This window comes from Bombus flavifrons, chromosome 2 (genome assembly GCF_040668555.2).
Source record: "Bombus flavifrons isolate JBK064 chromosome 2, iyBomFlav1_principal, whole genome shotgun sequence".
Taxonomy (NCBI): Eukaryota; Metazoa; Arthropoda; class Insecta; order Hymenoptera; family Apidae; genus Bombus; species Bombus flavifrons.
Window position 1 is genome coordinate 18,800,563 of NC_138443.1, and position 19,586 is coordinate 18,820,148.

The window sequence follows — 19,586 nt, forward strand, 5'->3', positions numbered from 1 at the left end:
ATGTGCGTTGGTAGAGTATACGGTTTTAACTTGGTTGACTAATAAAAATAAACGGGTTGTACTTTTAGAGATTGAAGTACTCGATCCAACGTTACACGGGTGACCACTTTGCGTGGTAGTCGATCGTCGATAATCGCATACTCTATCAGAATTCTTGCCGGTGTCGACAAAAAATACCTTCTTAGAAAAAGAATGATCGACCAAAGAAAGGCCGAGAAAAAGAATGTGACTGAACGTAAAAATAAATCAACGAAATAAGTATGAAATTAAGTACGTCTTAAAAAAGCAGGAAAAATAAGAGGTGTATATATTCATCGTTCGAGTGTACCATTGTCACAACTATGTCAAATAATTACTGTCAGTTATGTCGAGCGTATAAGTAAAAAACATGCCATGCACGTAACACATCGATGAGCGTGTGTCGAAACTCTCGCTCGAAGGCTAAAAAAGTTTGTCGACGAATGACGTCGACCGAATTTCGGAAAGGTGACGTGTCCAACGTTCTTCGACATTTACCGAATTTTTGTCCTATTTTCGCTAATCCTTCGCGCATTTTCAAACGAGCGTAACCTCGACTTGAAGAGCTTTCAGATTAGCAGCACCGAGAACTCTCGTGGAAACTCTCGTTTCAAGTATGTCGTAATACGATAGGACGATCACACATTCGAGAATACTCGCGATAATCGCAACAGGATCGCTGGAATATACGATCCTCCTGGTCGCTCTACTTAACAGAATTGCTTGTAAGCTTCTTTCGGATGAAATCGTTCAATGACAAAATATCGTATTAAAAGAGAACGTTACTGGCGATGATAAAAAAAAAAAAAAATAAGCGAGAAAATAAAAGAACGCGTACGAAAAATTTGTTAAATAGAAACTCCAAGCCGATTAATATTTATAACACACACCCCCGTTTAAAATATAATTACGAAAAACTCATTTCTCGATTTTCTTGGAATCTAGTATTAAGAAATATGCTTCTTGTATTCTTAGACATTGTAGATTTTTATTTCGACCAATAATTTCAAACTGAATTAAATTAAAGTATAACTTTTTGTGTTTGCCGCTATAAATAAAGACACGGACGACGTATAGAATACTTATCTAAATTATAAATTATAAGTTGCGAAATATAATAAATTCGAGAAACCACTATGTTGGAAAAGTATATATTATTAACTAACAGTATAAGCAAATAAAAGTATGGTATTGAAAAGTTCAGTCGAGAGCTCGGTCAATCCAATTCAAAGGTATACGATCTCAGGCAGAACAAGCTTGCAAGTTTTTATTTCGAGTAATAATTACGAAGCAAATGAAGTTATATTTGGTACAAGGATTTCCTCCATTTATATTCTCGTCATTGTACCTATATGAACATAATCGTGTAACGAAATTTCGTTTTATCACAGGATAATCATTGAATTATTATCTCACGAAAGGTACAGCAATACAATATCTCTCTATTAAACCGGGAATTAACGCATTACATTTAACAACTCTTTCTCACCTCAACCTATTCCCTTTTGTCCATTTCTCGAACATTCACATGGAATCGGCCGGCGCGGCGTTCTTCGAATCGCTGCAGGCGATCTAAACGCGTCGCGAAAAGTGCAAAACGTGTTGTAATTGGGGAGAGACGGGCTCGATCGAGTGTTTATACGAATGAAAAGAACGTTAAAAACGCATTTGAGCGCGGCTTAAAATCGATACTCTCCTCGGTTATGCCGGCTGAATGCTGAATTAGTCCGAACGAAAATAAACGCACGGCGTGCAACGCGCGGTAAACGCGTTTCGACCGGAGCTTTGTTGTTTTAGCAAGCTTTTCGACGGAGGCCAAATGAATTTTCGTATTATTCGCGACGCATACCGATAAGTCCATCCGCGAGTGTTCGACTTTCCAGGTATTTAAAAATACGCACCGATCAACAGCGGATAGAGAAGAGAAACGACGATCATTCGATCGAACGAATGTTCATCGCGATGTGTTTTAATATCGCGATCGTGAAATTGCCAACTCGATGGATCGGACAATATTAACGCCGAAACAAATTCCTTCGAACGTTCCCATTTATTGGAAATTAATTATCGTCCATCGAAATCGCGATTTCCGTAAAGATGCTTTCGTCTGATTTAATCGTTGCTGTGTCAGAGAGATAAAACAGGATTACCGATCGAAAATGAATTAAGTTTGCCAAGTCGACGTTCTATCGACTCGGTCATGCTGTTTTCAGTTTGTCGCAGCATCAGCACTGTTGCAGTATCAGCACGACGAGCAAACGGTATCGGAAACGTCCCTTGATCTTACCTTATCTCACTCCAACAATCACGAAAACGACAAATTCAAAATTCCAGTCAATGAAATACCCTAAATTCGAGAAAATTGAATCAACGTAACGAATATTCGGACAACGACGACAAATTTAGCGAAAGTGGTACAAATATTTCAACGCGAAAATACACCTTCCGATCGAGAAGATGCTTCGATTCTGTTACGTTGATAGATTGCGCGAAATCACTGCCAGTCATTCCAGAGAAACAACTAGGAGTTTTCTGCGTTTTTAGTCGCAGCACGATGAATATTCAGACAGCCGGAGGGTATCCAGAAAGTTTACCCTCTCGGTGAATTCGTATGGCCAAACTTTCCACGGCATCGATATTCTGTTGCGGTAAATGCAGTCGACCCATTCGCCGACGACTGTATTTGCATCTAGTGGCATTTACGATTACGAGAGCAAAAGCTCACGGCCGAAAATATATTTCACGACGAAAAGGCGGTGGTTCCCCTGTCATTGTCGCGCCAGCCATTCCGGATCAATCGTTTCTCGCTGTTTTCTCGTAAAATTGCATACCTGTGAGACGTCGCGATCATTCGGCGTTTCAAAACTTATTATACCATTCGTGAAAACGTTACACTCGTTCGCTCGAATAGAAAGAGCGTGACAACGTCTTCGAACGAAGTCTTAGTCATAGTTTCGCTTCGTAGTTCGCTTGAACTTTGAAAATGTAGTTAAGTAAAATTGGAAATTGTGCTTATAAAACTGATGTTGAACTTTTGTAGGTAAATACTTGTGCTAATTACACACGTTGTTGCAAATGTAAAAAATATATATTATTACTTGACAGCGATACAAGTAAATTTATTCATAAATATACAGAAATTTTATTCTCTTATTTTCAACAAAACTTTATGACTATATATTTATCTTTCTATTGTATTAATTTCTTAGCGTTGTGACAATTTAACGCTACCTTTGCCTTTCTATTCTATTTCTATTTGAACATTCTTAATCTTTTAAAAAACTTCTTAATCTGTCTAAACTCGTATTTATGAATTTATTTCCATTTCTTCTGCATTTTCGACTCAAGCTACTTCGCTTTTGATAGTAATTAATGTTCCACTACGTTCCAAATGATATAACTTCGTTAAAAATTTGTCAAACGATTAACTTTTTACTAACCGTGGTAGAAAAATATATTTTTTCGCTATTCTTGACAAACTTTGAAATCGACTCATTTAGGAAGATAATATAATTGCGAAGAGTACAGAAGCATCGCGTTCGAGAAGGAGAAAGCTGTTAAAACGTAGAAGCGTACACGAACGGAGAATAAAAATCGGTTCGGGAATTTTCCACGTTGCCGTGCATTAATCATTTATCGAAATACGCAGAGAACAAACTTTTTCAATACCGCGCTCGTTTCAATGGCACAATAATATCGTTCCATCTGTCCAGACTCCTTAAGAGCGGCAGTTTCTCCTTTCCTTCGACCTTATCCTTCTTCACTCTTTTCTTTCGCTTTTCCTCCTCTTCTTTTCTCACGGATTTACGGGGTTTTCGCCCGCTCGGTTATTACATACCCCGTGGCAAAGTTCACGAATCCAATAAACGGCTGGATACAGCTCGAAGAGCTGTATCCGGAAGCCCGCTCCGGATTCCTCGTCACGATCAACGCCGAAAGAACGGTCCTCACGTAATGGTACCTTCTTGTCGACGTTCGGACGAGGAATTTCTTTTCTTACTGTCGACACTGTGTGTCCTCGAGACGTCGAAACAAAGACGTACTACGGAAAATACCGAAACCAGGAGGTTCGGAAGGTCGATAAGAGAACCGCAGAATTCTTTGCTACAGTGGCTCGTGAAACTATAGAAAATCATACATTGCGCGTGTTGTACAAAATATTTGGAAATTTCATTGGTACTGTAACGAGACACTGCTATTACGATTATATTGCCAGAATCTGAAACCAACGATAAATAAGCAGTTCCAAAAATTTCAATATCTCGGGAAAAATAAGAACGATAAGTTTGCATTTCGCAATTAATAGTATCAAAGATATAGGTTTTACGGAATATCACGTCTCGGTACATAATCGCAATCACAATTTCCAACTAGTCATCGGTAACAGTCGATATTGGAAGTTATAGCGGTGTCTGGAAATACAGTACGAAATACCTCGACGTCAGTAGAATAGCAAGTGCATGATCAGACACCGAGTGATGCATGATCGGTTAGAGCGGAGTGCGATTAAAACGGGAGTCTGTTCTATGCTCGTGAAAGGTTTGCTACGAGTGTTCCAATACTCTCGTAGGTTATCGTATATGAAACGAAGGACGCGTGGAACGAATAAGAACAGCGAGAAGAAGTCGGTGAATGATAGGCAGTTGTATCGCTAAGAAATTCATCCAGTTCCTTTTCCTTTTCCGTCTTTGGAGTTTTTGCCAATTTTGGAAACTCTACGAGTACGAGCGTGAGATAACGTCGTAACAGAACTTCGTCACAGGATTGATAACGCGTTCGTTAGATTTTCGTTTCGAACCGGCATTCCCTCTTTTATCACCGTGTCCCGTTCTCCTCGTTCCGGCTACGATCCTTTGAAAATTCTATCCTCGCTATTGCGGCCGAATCTAAACCGCAATTCGATTGCCGGTAACGTACAGAATTCGCACCGCAACTCGATTCCACCAACACTAGTTTTCTACGTTACATATTCCGCGGACGTTTAATCAATGCCCGGTGTCCTGTGTAAACGCGTTAAAGGGAGAATGATCGTTGTTGTGGCGCACTGACAGGGGTGGGATGAACGAGGACCCCGATCGGATCGTTGGCATTTCAAGCCGGAATTTTTTGTGTTTCGAAAATTATATCGATGATCGAATTATCCAGATATTTCATCGATTCTTTCACGCTAATTTTGCAACTAGCGTAACGATTATACTCGGTTCCGATTGATTTATCTCGAATCGTTGAAACCTATAGTAAAGGAAACGTACATATTGTACATAATTGAAATTAAGAAATAATATTACAATTATAATAATTTTACTTGTTTCGTTCAATTTCCCTTAACCGCATAAATATCCGGAGTTCAACGATGAATTACTTGGACACAAGGCTACGGATAATAGAAACTGTACGATATTGAAATCTCGCTTTATTTGTCCCTCCATCGCTGCTCGCGCGAAACGCGTAGTGATCAGAACCTGATCGACTAGCAAAGTGTTAAAACGCTTGAAGTGCCGGGCGATTTTGAGCGAACGAGGCGCCAAAGAAAACGGGGAATCCACGATAATCGGTGGATTCATCGTACAAACGAATGACATATCAGATCAGGTGGATCGTGACGTAATGGAATTCGAGGGAACGTACGTGGCAAGCTGTATAATGCGATATCGCACGTCTGAATTAGGATCCGCAACGTAATCATTCATGCGTGTCAGTAACGCCGTGAAACGAGATTCCGCTCGGTGCGTCGGGTCAAGTAATTTAATAATAATTATTCCCTCGCATATGCACGCATCCGAGCGCTACAGCGCATCGTTGCTCGCGACTTTGCTCATAAATCATCATAGAACCACCCTGAAAAATCCTCGACTATCGTGAATCATGATTTAAACGCCTTGGGCGATGAAATATTTTCGATGCCTAAGCTTTGCTATTTTGCAACACGTGGCGCCTAATCGATATCTGAATATGCTCTACGAATTGGTGGCAAACGAACTTTGAAGTCGAGAACTTGATTTTAAGGCCAGAGACAAAGATGACTTTGATTCTAAATGAAGCCTGGTATGGGAAGGTCCCTGACGTCGACTAAACCTTAAGATCGAGAGGTTACCGGCGTCAAGTGAACCGCTGGACCAAGAAATCCTTGTCGTCAAAAGAACCTAAAGGCTCAAAGCTGAATGGTATCAGAAGGGAAGCGCTCGAGTGTTTCGAACGAGGAAATCGTCTAAGCGAATACGGTACTTATCGCCGAGTAAATCCTACAAAACATTCGAATCGCTTTCTTTAACCAAATCGTGCGTTATTCTTTAAAAGTCTACGTATATGGCAAACACATTCTACGATCGATAATATTTCTCAAGTAGAAGCCAACCTTTGCTTGAAATTCACTCGGTAGAATATTCCATCTAGTTTTTCGCAACTGCAGCTCGCCTTTCATGGATAAACTCGTTCGCTGACGGTAGCTGAAGAGACACGTAACCCGGCTAACTTGCAAATTCTTTTGAACGGAAGCCGCCCTCTCAGCTCGACAGTCCCATGGTGTGTCTTATCTCTTTTGGCGATTGACTGCGTCGTGACTGCTTGGCGAACGAAGCTCACGCTATCTTGCAGCGTGCGCTACGTGCTCTTCAGGTGAAAAGAGATCGATAAAAGCGATCATTTACCAGAGTTCGTTTCCACGCTGAGCTTTTTCAGTGACATCGCGCGAGCGTCCCGGAAGCTTCCGCTTTCTACCCCTGACTGCCATGCTCGCGTCGGATACGAGTCACCCTTCGCCCATTCCCTCCCCTCCCTATGCACTATACACACGGTAGATCGACCAGAAGGATTCGTATATACGCGGGAAAGCGAACCGCAACTGCCAACTTCGCCTCGTTACTCCTATGTTTGCCACGGTCTCTGCCAGTGATAACGAGATAAAGCCGTTCTACCGTGCATCGACTAACAGCAAGGCGTTTCTGCGTGACTGTTTTGAAAATCCGACGACTGTCCTTTCTCTCTGTTGACGTTAACTGCCGAAGATCGCATGACCAACCGTTCCAGCCATTTTCCAACGTATAATCGAACCGAGTGAAACGAAAGTCGCGAAATAACAGCGAGACCGAACTCCATGCTGTTTGAGAAATACGATACACCTGACTGATTTCAAATATCGATCCATTACGTGGTTGGTATTTCATCGTTTCTTTCCTATCGTTTTGCGATCGCAAGATGGATAATAATTTTATAAAAGAGAACGCGGCATTTGGAGTTCTTTGAATTCATATAATCGGGTTTGTTCATTTCGTTGATAGGACATGATAACGATATCACAAAAATTATGTAATTGTATATCGTTTATCGATCGATGTAGACACGCGAAGAAGTCCAAGTATTTGTACGGATACTAGTAAGTTTTATCATAATTTTGTAATTTATGTCATTTTGCTATATCTGCGTATATAACAACAAATTGGTATATGTATGCTTGAGGTTTGTATGCAAAATTATGCGATACTATGAAAGGGTGCAGTCTCACCGCTGGCAAACATCGTTGCGCGGGACTAGAGGCCACAGGAGACTAAAGAGGCGTGAAAGCGCGAATAGTCAGCAATACGTACACCTACCTGCCGACTTCTGCATTGCGGCTTTTTAATCGCAGAATCGCTGTGCTCTCTGCTATTCGGAATCGAACATAATTCCCTGAGAATCTAATATCTCTAACCAGATTCATCTGTCTCACTTTATGAATTGTACAATTACAGGAAAATAAAATTGGGAAAAGACTACGGATTAAGTAGAACTTAAGTAGAACATTTGTAGGTTTTTGAATAAGAAATTTAATAACCTGTTCTTACATAATAATACCCATAATTCGTAACCTTTATACGTAACCTTTGAATTTTGATCCTCGCGAAGGTTCTAAATTATCATCAAGCATTTGATGTAAAATTAAACACTTACACGTTAAGGAACTCAAAGGGATCACATCTGTCACGATTGATATCCTCCCGAATTCCCTTTTATCTTGCTTGCACGTTTACTATTTTGTACTACGTTAAAAATATCCCATATGGAAGGAAATTTAATTTCTTTATATAACTAATTAATAATTCTTGTACCAATCGTCTGAGCACCGCTCTATTCTGTTTTATATTTCAACGTTTGTTGACGTTAGCTAACGGTTCTACGTATTTATCGTCTTTCTTCCTCTTAAGTTTTCAATTTCAATTTAAACCAGTTTTACATCGATATTCTACGAACACTATCAAAGCACAGTTTCAAAATTCATCGGTCCATCTTTGGATATTCTTGGATATTCTTAGTAACTCGATCAACGTGGATAATGCAACGCAGGAAAGGAACCTGTTAACTGTCTCTGGTTTTCTTTAAAACAAACATCTGCACAAACAAAACAGCTACATGTAACAAGCACTTTACACATTCTTTTGCGATCAAAGTAAGAACTCGTAAGAAGTAATCGACGATCCATTAGGAAGGGAAACTTGCTTTTCCAACGATAATTCGTCACGCGGACTCCTAATGAAAACCGTCTCTCCCTCAGAAACGGATAAAGACCGGCACAAAAGAGCGCACGGCCGCGCGCAGCGAATAAAAGCTTTGTGGCGCTAACTTCGCTGGGATAAAACTCACCGCCGACAATTTTTATTCTGACCGACACGCGCGAAACTGGCTTTCTGTATCCGTCTCTCTGTCTTTCTCTCTCCTTATCCTCTCGACGTATGATGAAACAAAGAAGAATCTCTCTTAGGGAACGGTATAAGTTTCTACTTGCGGCAAATGTGATTATATCGATCGTCATTGTGCGAGCACAAAAAGCCGCGCGCGAATAAATGGTAGAGAACGAACGCTGCGAAAAACGCGCCCGCGGATTCGAACGGAGGAAGAATATAACCGAGCGTGAGCGCTGAAAACTAGTAAAAAAAAAAAAGAAAAAAAAAGAACGATTCGAGGCTCGTTTCCATTTTTTATTTCTTTACTTTTCCATTCTTTCCTTCATTTTCTTTAGTTGTTTTCTCTTTCCTTTCCTCTTTGCCTTCGGCCTTCTTTTTGTTTGCGCCTTTCATCGGACGAGTGTAAACATTAAAATGCAAAGGACGCTTGGTTTAAACCGAGAACGAAAGAGAAAACGAGATTTCGCGAAGCTTAATGGATCTTCGCTCTTTGCGGAAACATTTGCATTTCTTGATGGTATTTCGCATTCCTATCCTGTGTTCCTACGTGGTTCTGGTTATGAAACGGCGAAACGGTTACGGTAAATCATGTTTACCTGAAGCTTCCGTTTGTTTTTTTCTTTTTTTTTTTACTAACCACAGAATTTTTTGTGTTCTTTCGCTTATATTTTTCTTCGTTTCCTTATTTGTCTTTTGGCAACGCGAAACGTTACAAAATAGTTTGTATGTTTTCAGCTAGAAAAAAAGAAAACATCGGTTTCTGCGTTGCCCTCTGTCATTCGTGCGTAATTCAACCGAACCCTTGTTACAAACATAAATGTGTTTCTCCTGTTATGTAGATAAATATAAACGTGTCTGTGGTGCACTTTGCTGTAAAGTACCATTAGATTACGGTGAAACTAAATCGCTGATTTTCTTCGATGCTTTCGTGCAAAGATACGTATGGGCATAGATACATTCGCATGCGTTATGTCAAATTGCCTTCGGAATAAGAAGTATAATTCGTGAGAAGAACGATAAATGAGAGTTATTTATTCGACATGAAGTTTAACAGTAATATTAGGCTTAATTTTAACTTGTAAAAGTGAGAATTTTTGACGAAGTCTATAAAATTGCAGTGCAATATTTTAATGTACATTACGTAGTATGCAAATTGTAACTAACTCTGACAAGGGAAGCACACGCAGTGTAACTCTCGGATTTTAATGAAACTTTACAGGGACATAAAAAATTAAAACTATGACTAGCCGTTACCACAGGTACTGAATATTTTATGGGATATCCGATAATAAAAGTCAGAATTTCTGTAAAGATCGTAAAGCGTGTAAATCCGTCAGTCGAATTTCCAATCTCGTCTACGTAATAATTTCTTTATTTATAGATATTCTATTTCTCAAATGTTGTTCTATTTCTGTCGAAAATGAATTAAGTCATACCTGAAAGAAGTAAAATTAACGTATCCGAAATTCATCTATCTTCATCGATAAGTCGCCATGAAAATCGAACTCTAGCGCCACAAAAATATTTCAAGTACTATAGAAATATGATTAGAAACATTACACACACATGTACCATTACGTCGATGATAATTCGTACTTCCTTTATTCAAAATATAGTAATTTTCTTTTCTTCAATATGTTTGAGAGTTTCAAAGGGCTAAGAAACCTTTCAAAAATTGTGTCAGTTAGGCGTTGGTGTTCTACCTCATAGCCCATATTCCTTAAACTAATTTATTTCCGATCGATTTTCACTTTCAACACTCACCTGAAAATTTCCTTCCTCCTAAAGATTCTTTCCGTTGGTACTTTGCATTGTTATTAATTAAATAAAATTAATATCCTTAAAAACGTGCATCAGTTCATCGAGAAGTACAACATCGAGGAAATTGTTTTGAACAAAAATTTGGCAATTTTTAAAATGTGGTAAATTAGTTAATTACAAATTAAATATTTTTTTAGTAGAACGTTAGTAGAATGGCTCAACATTTCAGATACTTTCCGGACGAAAAATTCCTAGTAATTTTTAATTTCTGGTTAAGCATCGCGGCTTGCAGATTAAAAAACAAGATTAATTAATTATTCGGAAGTAAATGACTTCCTGACGATGTTCCTCGTTCCATTACCGCAAATGACTAAATAAAAGATAGCATCAACTAAAAGTTGTTGGCCAAAACGCCGTTCGATCCTATCTTCGCCGTGTTTCTTATCGGAGAATCGGGAACAATTTCCCGTTCGTTTCTATTTACGAACGCGATAATCCAGCGAACACTGGAAATCGGGAAACTTCTCGCCATTGCAAACGCGAACCTAACCGAGCTTCCTCCGCATGATGGTTAAGACTCTCGTTAGATTGCGACCACCGTTTATTTCAGATTTCTAACACTTACACATCTCAACAAACGCATAATTTGTCGGAACTTGAATATTTATCACGTTAGACTTCGTTCGCTTCGAATTCTCGAAAAGTACATAATCGTAGGTTTATTTTCAAAATTGTTGAAACTGTTTCGCAACCTGAGCCTGACTATCTTATTCTTCTTCACTGTCTGTAGAATCTTTCTCACTCTCCGTAGAAAAAGCACGATAAAAGTCTCTAAACTTTTTACTTTTTCTAATGCTAATGCATGTTTTACCTTTTTAAATTAAATTCGCCGTTACAGTCAAATATATTTATACTCGGAAACCGTTTAAAATCGATTTCCCCGGAGACGGAGCCCTAGGTAAAGAAATTTCTATTATTCTCAATTTATTTTTACACGAAGATCGCCCCATGCTCAATTGCGCACGTTGCGTTATAAAACATTATCGTGTGATATAGTACAGCGTACTCGGCAAAATACGCGCAGCGTAATATTAGTAAATAGAGCTTAAATTATTAAACGAGACAACGTTGAGCAAAGATAAAAATCGCGGCAATATTTCAAGTCGATGTTTCATGAGGCTTGTACGATTTTTTTCTTTTATACGCTACCACACGCAACATATGCTACCGTAACGAAGACTAAGTGGAGGCAATTCTGGAAGCTTTGATGTTTAACGTAAACAGCATTATTAGGTTGCCATCGTCGTATCGGATCATAGTGACTATCCACTTTATAAGAAAGAATATAACTTACACTTAAAGTGTATGAAATGTATGAAAACTGAATTCTCTGTTGCATCGTAGTTCTCTTTTCGTCGCTATCAAACCTTTATTTATATCGTGCAGGCGGTCGTCTAATCGTCGTGAACGTTTGCAAGATCAAAAGTTTCAAAATAACGCACAATTTACTCAGAAAAAGTTTCTTTTTTCTTTCGAATAGTATTCGTACACTTTCTTTGGTTATCGTACTAAATTGTACTATTAGCTCGACAACTAAGTGATCGTGGATTTTGCGAATACCACCAAATGGCAAAATCCGCAATCGCTTAATTGCCAACCCAATAAAATGCGAGAAGAAAATTAATCGAATCGCATAATAACGCTACGACAAGTTGCTCCGCTTGAAGAATCGCCTGATTTTACCACGAAAACGTACTCGTAACAATTGCTCGGCAACTGGGCTTAAGGCCTAAAACTATTTGGCGCCCACACACCGCGGAGAAGTCAATTCGACGAACGATTGCTACGTGAAACGAAGTTGGAATAGTTCGTTTCTCATGCGGAGGGATCGATTCTACCAAATCGCATGTTATCGAACCAGAGTTTAGGGCAGATATTCTCGTTTCGTTGGTCAGAAATCTGCGAAAGGTGGTTTTCATGTTCGTACGGCAAGCGTAATCGTGCAAACACGCGCGCGCCCGTGCATTACACGTAGCCGAGTTGATGACCGCTTTAGCGAGAAACGTTCGGAAACCCTTGAGATACTTTGCTGGGGGAATTGCGAGCGTGAAATGTACGGGTCAACCAGCTTGCACTCAGAATTTTCCGGATCGTCGATACGTTTTCATTTCTACAGAAATCGAAATTCTGAAAAGCAAAATATATTCTAAGCGCCGTCAAAGTTTTCTCTACAATAAAGGGATCAAAGGCGCGGAGAATAACAAGGAAAAGACAGCGAATGAAACATACATATGTATTTACGTGTACGTGTATGAATGTAGGCGAAGTTACTGGCACGCGAAGAAACTGAATTGTTCGGAATCTTTGACCCGTGTATAGCCCTACGGCTAGAACCGAAAGAGAGTAATCGACACCAGGCCCTGCGAGATATGAAAAGAGTAATTATAAACATACGCCATACTCTTTTTCTGGTTACTAGTATTTTCTGGACGCGCGTTCCAGTTGCCATGTGAACGAGCTCGTGCTTTCAGAAGCGCAAGAGTCATCAGCCGTCCGGTTTTTAGATGAACTTAAACCTTCGGAGAATGTCCGACTTTGTGGACATATTTTAAAGTTGGATTTTCTCATTTTGCTTTAATAGGGTTGGAACTGTAGAAATAATCGTCGTAGTTTCCTTCATCGAAGTTCTAGATTAAACAAAATAAATATCCTCGTTGCCTTTAGTTTTATCATTAAGAAATATTAAACATTTCTGCCTGAGAGTGTACGTAGTTTGAATGTACGACGTTTGTTTCGAAATTAGCTTGTTGTTAAGCAAATGATAAGATGCATCAAATATAGCGATAATCATGTTGGAAATACCAACACGGATATATAGAAACAGAGAAGAAAATCTAGCAGTAGGATAATCTGTCACTGAAACCAAAAAACCTACTCTCAGGGAAATTCGCCTCAAACTGAAACACCTGCTATCCACGGTGCAGTTCAACGATCAAAACGTATGAAATTAAGCGATCGAAAGTACAACAGCCGTAAAGACCGTGTCCCGTGACTAGCAACTGCAGAAACTCGCATTGTGCCGTAGAAAACAACGAAACTTTCTTATCTTCAGCCCTGCGTTTAACACGCCAACGTCCGAACGCTGGTAACAAAACAAAGACATCGCTAAACGAAAACCACGATAAATCTATTTGAAAAAATAATTACGGACAGAACGATTAGAAGGCATTCGTGCAAACTAGCTGGAAACGACGCTAGCTCCCGATCGTTAATATCCCGTAATCTCAAGACGAACGAACCGTCACCCGCCGGCAGCCGTAGTCTTCTCGTCTTAGAGCCTCCGGAATTATGGATGCGTTCCACTTCCGGCAACGCGCGAAACACGGAAGTGCAATGCTAACCCCTTCCCGCTCGTCCCGCCCCTTTTCCACCCCTAAACGTCGCCCCTCCTGCCGCGTTCATTCTAGCGGCAGAATGTACGAGGCCAGCCGTCTCTCCACGTCGAAGTTGGCAACGGCATCTGGAGCGTTAAGGCGAATGAGCGATGTGCCGGTGTCTTGCGGTATGATGGATCGCCCAATACCAGCCAATATGCAGTATTGCGCGCGGAGTGTGGCAAACTGGTATCCATGCATCAAATCGGCGCTAGGCGGAAAGCGAGCGGTCTGCTCGCGTTTATAGGATACGCTGTAACGCGCCGGTGTGCCCACCAGCTTCTCGTGATCAGCTTCTTGTCACCCATCCCGTAACCATACCGCCGCCGCAACGCGGACTATACGCGACGACCATACGGCGCTTGATCCTGCTATACCGGACACGCATCCGCAATTTTCCGTTCGCCATTCGGAACCAGCGAATCGATATACTGACACGGAACCGCTCGAGAAACTGTCCGATACAGATGTCGTGTCTATCCGGGGACGGTATCGCGACGTCTTACGAGGCGATTACGCGACTCTGTGGTTACGGGCTGTTACAGTTTCGTTTCTTCCTCTGTTTGTTTGCTCACGGGTGAACGCAGATCGTATATAGTTGAGGCGATTAATTAATCGAGAAATAGTTAGGTTTCCTTTTTGCGATTTTAAAATGCGCGGATATTCGCTAGGAATATAATACGTTTAGTACGATGCTTACTACTAATTATTTCGTAAGCTATGGACTGCAAATGTCTAGACAAAGGACCCTCCGACAATCCAACACATATTCCTCCACCTAACCTCAACCTACGAGCTTTCATAAATAACTGGAGTACAATCTTCCTACGTAGCATTCTCATTAATCGCTGTCAGCGATAAAGTCCCTTTGCTCTTCTGGAGCATCAACGAATAAAACCTGCAAGTTTTACATCTGTCGGATTCGTCCTTAATGTCTTTACAGAGAAAACACGACGGAATTAGCTGAACAGGCTGTATTTAATTAAAACGAAGGACGAACCGAATAAATTCAACATTGTACAACAAATTTAAGTAACGGAATTAGATGTCAACTTTTTTCGAAGATTACGAAATTCAAATCTCTAAAAAAAAGTTAAAGAAGCTTTCTATTTGCGATTGTTTTGCCAAAAGCTTGAAAAACGCTTTAATGCATTTAAACGCGGTGCATTTAAAACGCACAGGGATAACGATCCGGTTGCAGCGACTGCGAACGCAGAACTTCCTTAAAACGTCGCGTAAGAATGATCATCTTCGCGCGATCGCGCTTCATACCGGCTTGACTAGCGACGAAAAAGAAATTGCAACGAAACTTACAACGTGTAATTATTCCATTCGCGATAAGCCAACGGAACGAGCACGCTCGCAGCGGTTTATTTTGAGTCAGCAGCTTTAATCGTGGACCAAGCGAAGTGTCTACTAATTGTAGGAATGGCGCACAGCGAATTCGTTTTAATAATACCGGCGCTGATTGCCATGCTGCTCGCGAGCCACTTGCGGAGATTTTAATCGACTTCGCGTTTCCGATCTTGCGATTACTTTTTTCTTTTTTTTTTTTTAATGGCTTTATTTCCACGAGAAAGTGCTAGCCTTTGGAAAATAGTCGCAATATTCGTCCGGAAGATAGCGTGGGACTAATTATCGCGGTGACAGAAATTATGTTGTTAAGGATAGGATAAGAAACACCGACGTATAATCTAACATCTCAACGTATAATCTCCTTGGCGAGGTGAGAACGCTCGAACTTGCTTTGGGCGATCAAAGGAAAGTTAACGTATTCACGTCAACTTCGATTACGATAATTATTCGTGTGCACGTACGCTGTATCTTGATACTCGTTAAAGAGCGAGAAACAAGTTTAATGTCGCGTGTAATTGTCTCAAATTATTCCGAACGTTAAAAATATTGACAATGAAGGTATGGATTTTGTACCAAAGGAATCGAAATGAAAGATGTACGAACAAATTTAAAGTAAAACGTACACTGTACAAAAGAGAAGCATCGGAATCTTCAGAAATGCACCTTTGAAAATCCATAAAATTTCTATGAAAAAATACTATTTGATTATTTTCACTACTGTTGTAATTCTGTACGACGCATTATCGTTATATTATCAAGAACGTCGAAGCTATCGTTTAATTATATGGAATGTTCGCGCTATTAATTCCCACTGCTTTTGTTGCAAAAATGACAGATCTACGAGCAGAATCAGAGAGAACGGAATTCCGTTATTTTTTAGAACTAATACGAAATCGACGAATGTAGAGCCGAGTTCGACAGTCTATGACACGGTAGAGTTCAAGGTCGCCAAAGTACAAAAATCGAACACATATTTTGGAATTTTTACAACGCTGTATTCGTTATGCTCGCAAAACGTTGTTGATCTAATAACCATCGTGAACCACAAGGAGAAAGAAAAATTCACATAAAAAGCACTTCGACTCACCGGAACGTCAATGTCGTCAAAGGCCTGTAGCTCTTATGGCTGTTGATATCGTGCATAGGGGTCCCCCAGAAGTCGTCCTTCAAAATACTAGTCCACGGTGTTTGACCGAGCACGTCCTTGTTTCTCACCACAGCGGGTATATCGTCGTGCACGAAATCACCACCTAACGCGTTCAGGTAACAACCAACGGCAACCAAAGCGACTGTCGCGTAAATGCACCAACCGGGCGGTTCGTTTCCCTCCGAGTCGTTGCACCCGGTACGACCGGCCCTCTTGCTGTTCTGGCAACAGCAACCGTTGTTTCGTCGTCTCATGATTCACAAAACGCGAACTACGCTGGTGCGCGAAACAGGCTAAACGTTCTGCCGCGATCGTCGGGAATAATCACTCTCATGGAGCCAAGTTAGCTCTCATACGCCGCTATCTACCGAGTTGATAAATCCTCGTGGAACGAATCCACCGTTCACCGTCACACGACTCGATCGCTGATCGCATCTCAAACACCTCGAAGACAACGACCACGACATCGACCGGATATTTTCTCGTTTCTTTTTTTCTTTTTTTCTTTTTTCGCGTAGAATCAGGGAGACACGAAAGTCGAAAACAGGGCTTTTTGTCACGACCTGTTCCTCGTGATTGTTCGTAATTAAAGCAGTAAACGTTCCATTTTAGCGAACGCCACGCGATCACGGAACGATCGATCGAGACCGACAGATAGAGCAGGCAACAGGGGTTCGAAGGTTTTATCTTTTCTGTTTTTCTAGCGAAATCCAGCAGGAAGCGGTGGCGCGCGCGATACTACCTGTCCGTGGCTCGCGTTCTACTCTTCCATTTACTTCGACTAGACTACTTTGAGCATTGGTGGGCCTCGCAGCGAGCTTGATAAATGACTGCGGAGGTTCATTATTTACCGAGCCGGCACGTCCGATGTGTCCGCTCTAAAGAGAAACGGGTTTCGCGCAAACTGATTGCTCTTCCACAGATAATAGTTCTCGCATGGTACTCGTTCGGTCGAGATTGTCCCCGCGGGAGGGTAGTCGGTCGCGTTCTTCCCCGTGTCACCCCCTCCCCACTTACACAGCTGTAACGATGTAACAGCTCGTTACGGTTACGGGGATCGAGTTGTCCGACGACGCGTTGCAGGACCTACGCGAACGATTCGACCGATCGGTTCCGGCGACCGGGCGAAACAACCGGCCGATACGGGTTTCGTTCGAACCACCGTGATCACCACGATACACTACCCTTTGCACGAACAAAGAGGTCGAAACGAGCTCGCGTGCATCGGTTCCGTGGATCTCGTCCGTCGAGAAACCGTGTACAACTCGTGGCAACGAAGCGTTCTCCCCAAGTGTTTCAACCTGACCGTTTCTGCGCTAATTCTCTCACGAATATCGACGTCCAAGATCCTTCTTTACGATGCTTCGTGTATGCTGCCTGTTTCCCGTTTCTACGAGCATTCGATACTCGGTGCACCTTTTCGTACAGAAGCGCTGACGAAGCGAAAAATATTAACGGTCGACTCACTCGTTAACTTAGCGATTTGGTTGTTTGACCCGAATCGCGATGTAACACCACGGGAGGATATCGACGCACCGTGTCGACGAGCCGGAGAACAACGCGCGCTCCTCCTTCTCTCGTTTCTTCCTTTTTAATTCCAGACGCATTCGTTCTCACGACCAGTCCACGATCCTATCTTCTTTTCGTTTGGACGAACGAATCTTCTAAAATTATGGAGAACCAGCGGCGACACCGATAACACGCGAGTACACACCCGCGCGCGAGAGAGAGGACGGCTGTATGACCCAGATACACGCCATCGTGTCCGGGCTACTTCTATCGCCGCGACTTTCCTATGCATATAGATCTATACAAGCGGTGGTATCTGGCCGGAGGCGCGCACAACCCTCGAATTCCCTGCAGTGACGCCCCTTTTTCTTCTCCTTTGCTTCCTTTCTTCTCTTCGGTTTCACCCTTCCAGCCTTTCGATTCTTCCTCCTTTCGCACCCTTCGATTTCCAAGCTCCTTCCTCCCGCGACATTTCACTCGAAGATCGACGAATCTCTGGCTGCAGCCCCGTTGCAACGTGATCCAGTTTTCAGCCTCCTCTACCCTCGATGGAACGGTACTAGAGATCCGCGTTTCTTCTCGTCGAGAAACCGGTTTGACAAGCGTTACAACCGTTTAGCTCGTCCTACCTCTCCACGACACTTTCGTCTCGTGTCACGACAGACTTCTGTTTACACGCCTCGGAGACGACCGCGTTACACGGTTACAACAGGTTGACGCACCCTTTAGATATGTACAAGCGTCGCTCGAAAGATTTGTATAATCTTCGTGGAACCAAACACGTATAACTAGTGGTAGCAGATCGTTATGTCGTTTCTCTGGTAAAAGAAATTTGTTCCGACAGGATCAAGATCGATACGAACGGACGAAACCTTAGCCCTCACGAGCGGAACCACCGAACAGGAAATGCACTCCGCGCCATCAGCGAAACAACCTCTCGGAACGAAGCGATCACGAGCGCGCGACTACCGCGTCGTTATCAAATTCGAGCGGGTCGTCGCGACGACGATAAGCGCAAGACTAAAGGACGACGGCAACCGCCCGGTTATATACCCGGCGCACTCTGACCCGCAAAGCCGCGCCCGCGCATCAGCCACCCCGGGGCATTTCCCTCCTGCGTTCCACGCTGTCTCTCTCCCTTTTCTCGGCCGCCTTCCATCGCGTGCTCGCTTTCCGCGAACCTCGTGTTTGTTTACCTGCTCGTGTGGACCAGAGTCGCTATGGGTGATCCATCGCGAGCAGTCGCGAAGAGCTGTGTCCGCTTTGCTCGTGTTTCGGCTTTGCTTTTGATTCTGGATCATGCGAAAGCGGATAGAAGATGATAGCTGTTCGAATCGATGAAATTTTAAGAGGAAGCCCGATCGATCGAGATTTCGAATTTTTTCACTGGCAAGATAATTTAACAACGATAATAACGGTAATCTGTAAATTAAATCTCTCTCTACGTTGAAACACGACGTGCGAATTTTGTAAACGATCGTTGATCTGTAGGACGATCGTTTATTCTGTATCGTAGTAACAGCGAAATAGTCTGGCAACGAGACAAACTTACGATTGATCTAATTTTTATTTATCGAATAATTTTCTTACTTTCCGTATTATTTATTAATCCATCGAGCCTATTTATCGATCGAGCAGTTTTATTGAAAATTTGCCTACAGATCCACGATAAATATGCAAACGCTGACTTTTATTAGACAAATT

The 19,586-nt window shown here is 41.8% G+C and overlaps 1 protein-coding gene across 4 annotated transcripts in view; it reads right to left on the reverse strand.

Moving 5' to 3' along the window:
* The window catches only part of LOC138188207 (protein O-mannosyl-transferase TMTC1), a 276,538-nt gene extending 257,631 nt beyond the window's left edge, over window positions 1-18,907 (reverse strand). For all 4 annotated transcript variants that reach the window (XR_011175430.1, XR_011175425.1, XM_069129792.1 and 1 more), the window contains exon 1: window positions 16,314-18,907. Coding sequence is in view for 2 of the 4 variants with exons in the window: in XM_069129792.1 (XP_068985893.1) it covers window positions 16,314-16,627 (314 nt within the window). In the remaining 2 variants the exon portion in view is untranslated. The remainder of the gene's footprint in view (window positions 1-16,313) is intronic.
* Window positions 18,908-19,586: the final 679 nt, after the last annotated feature.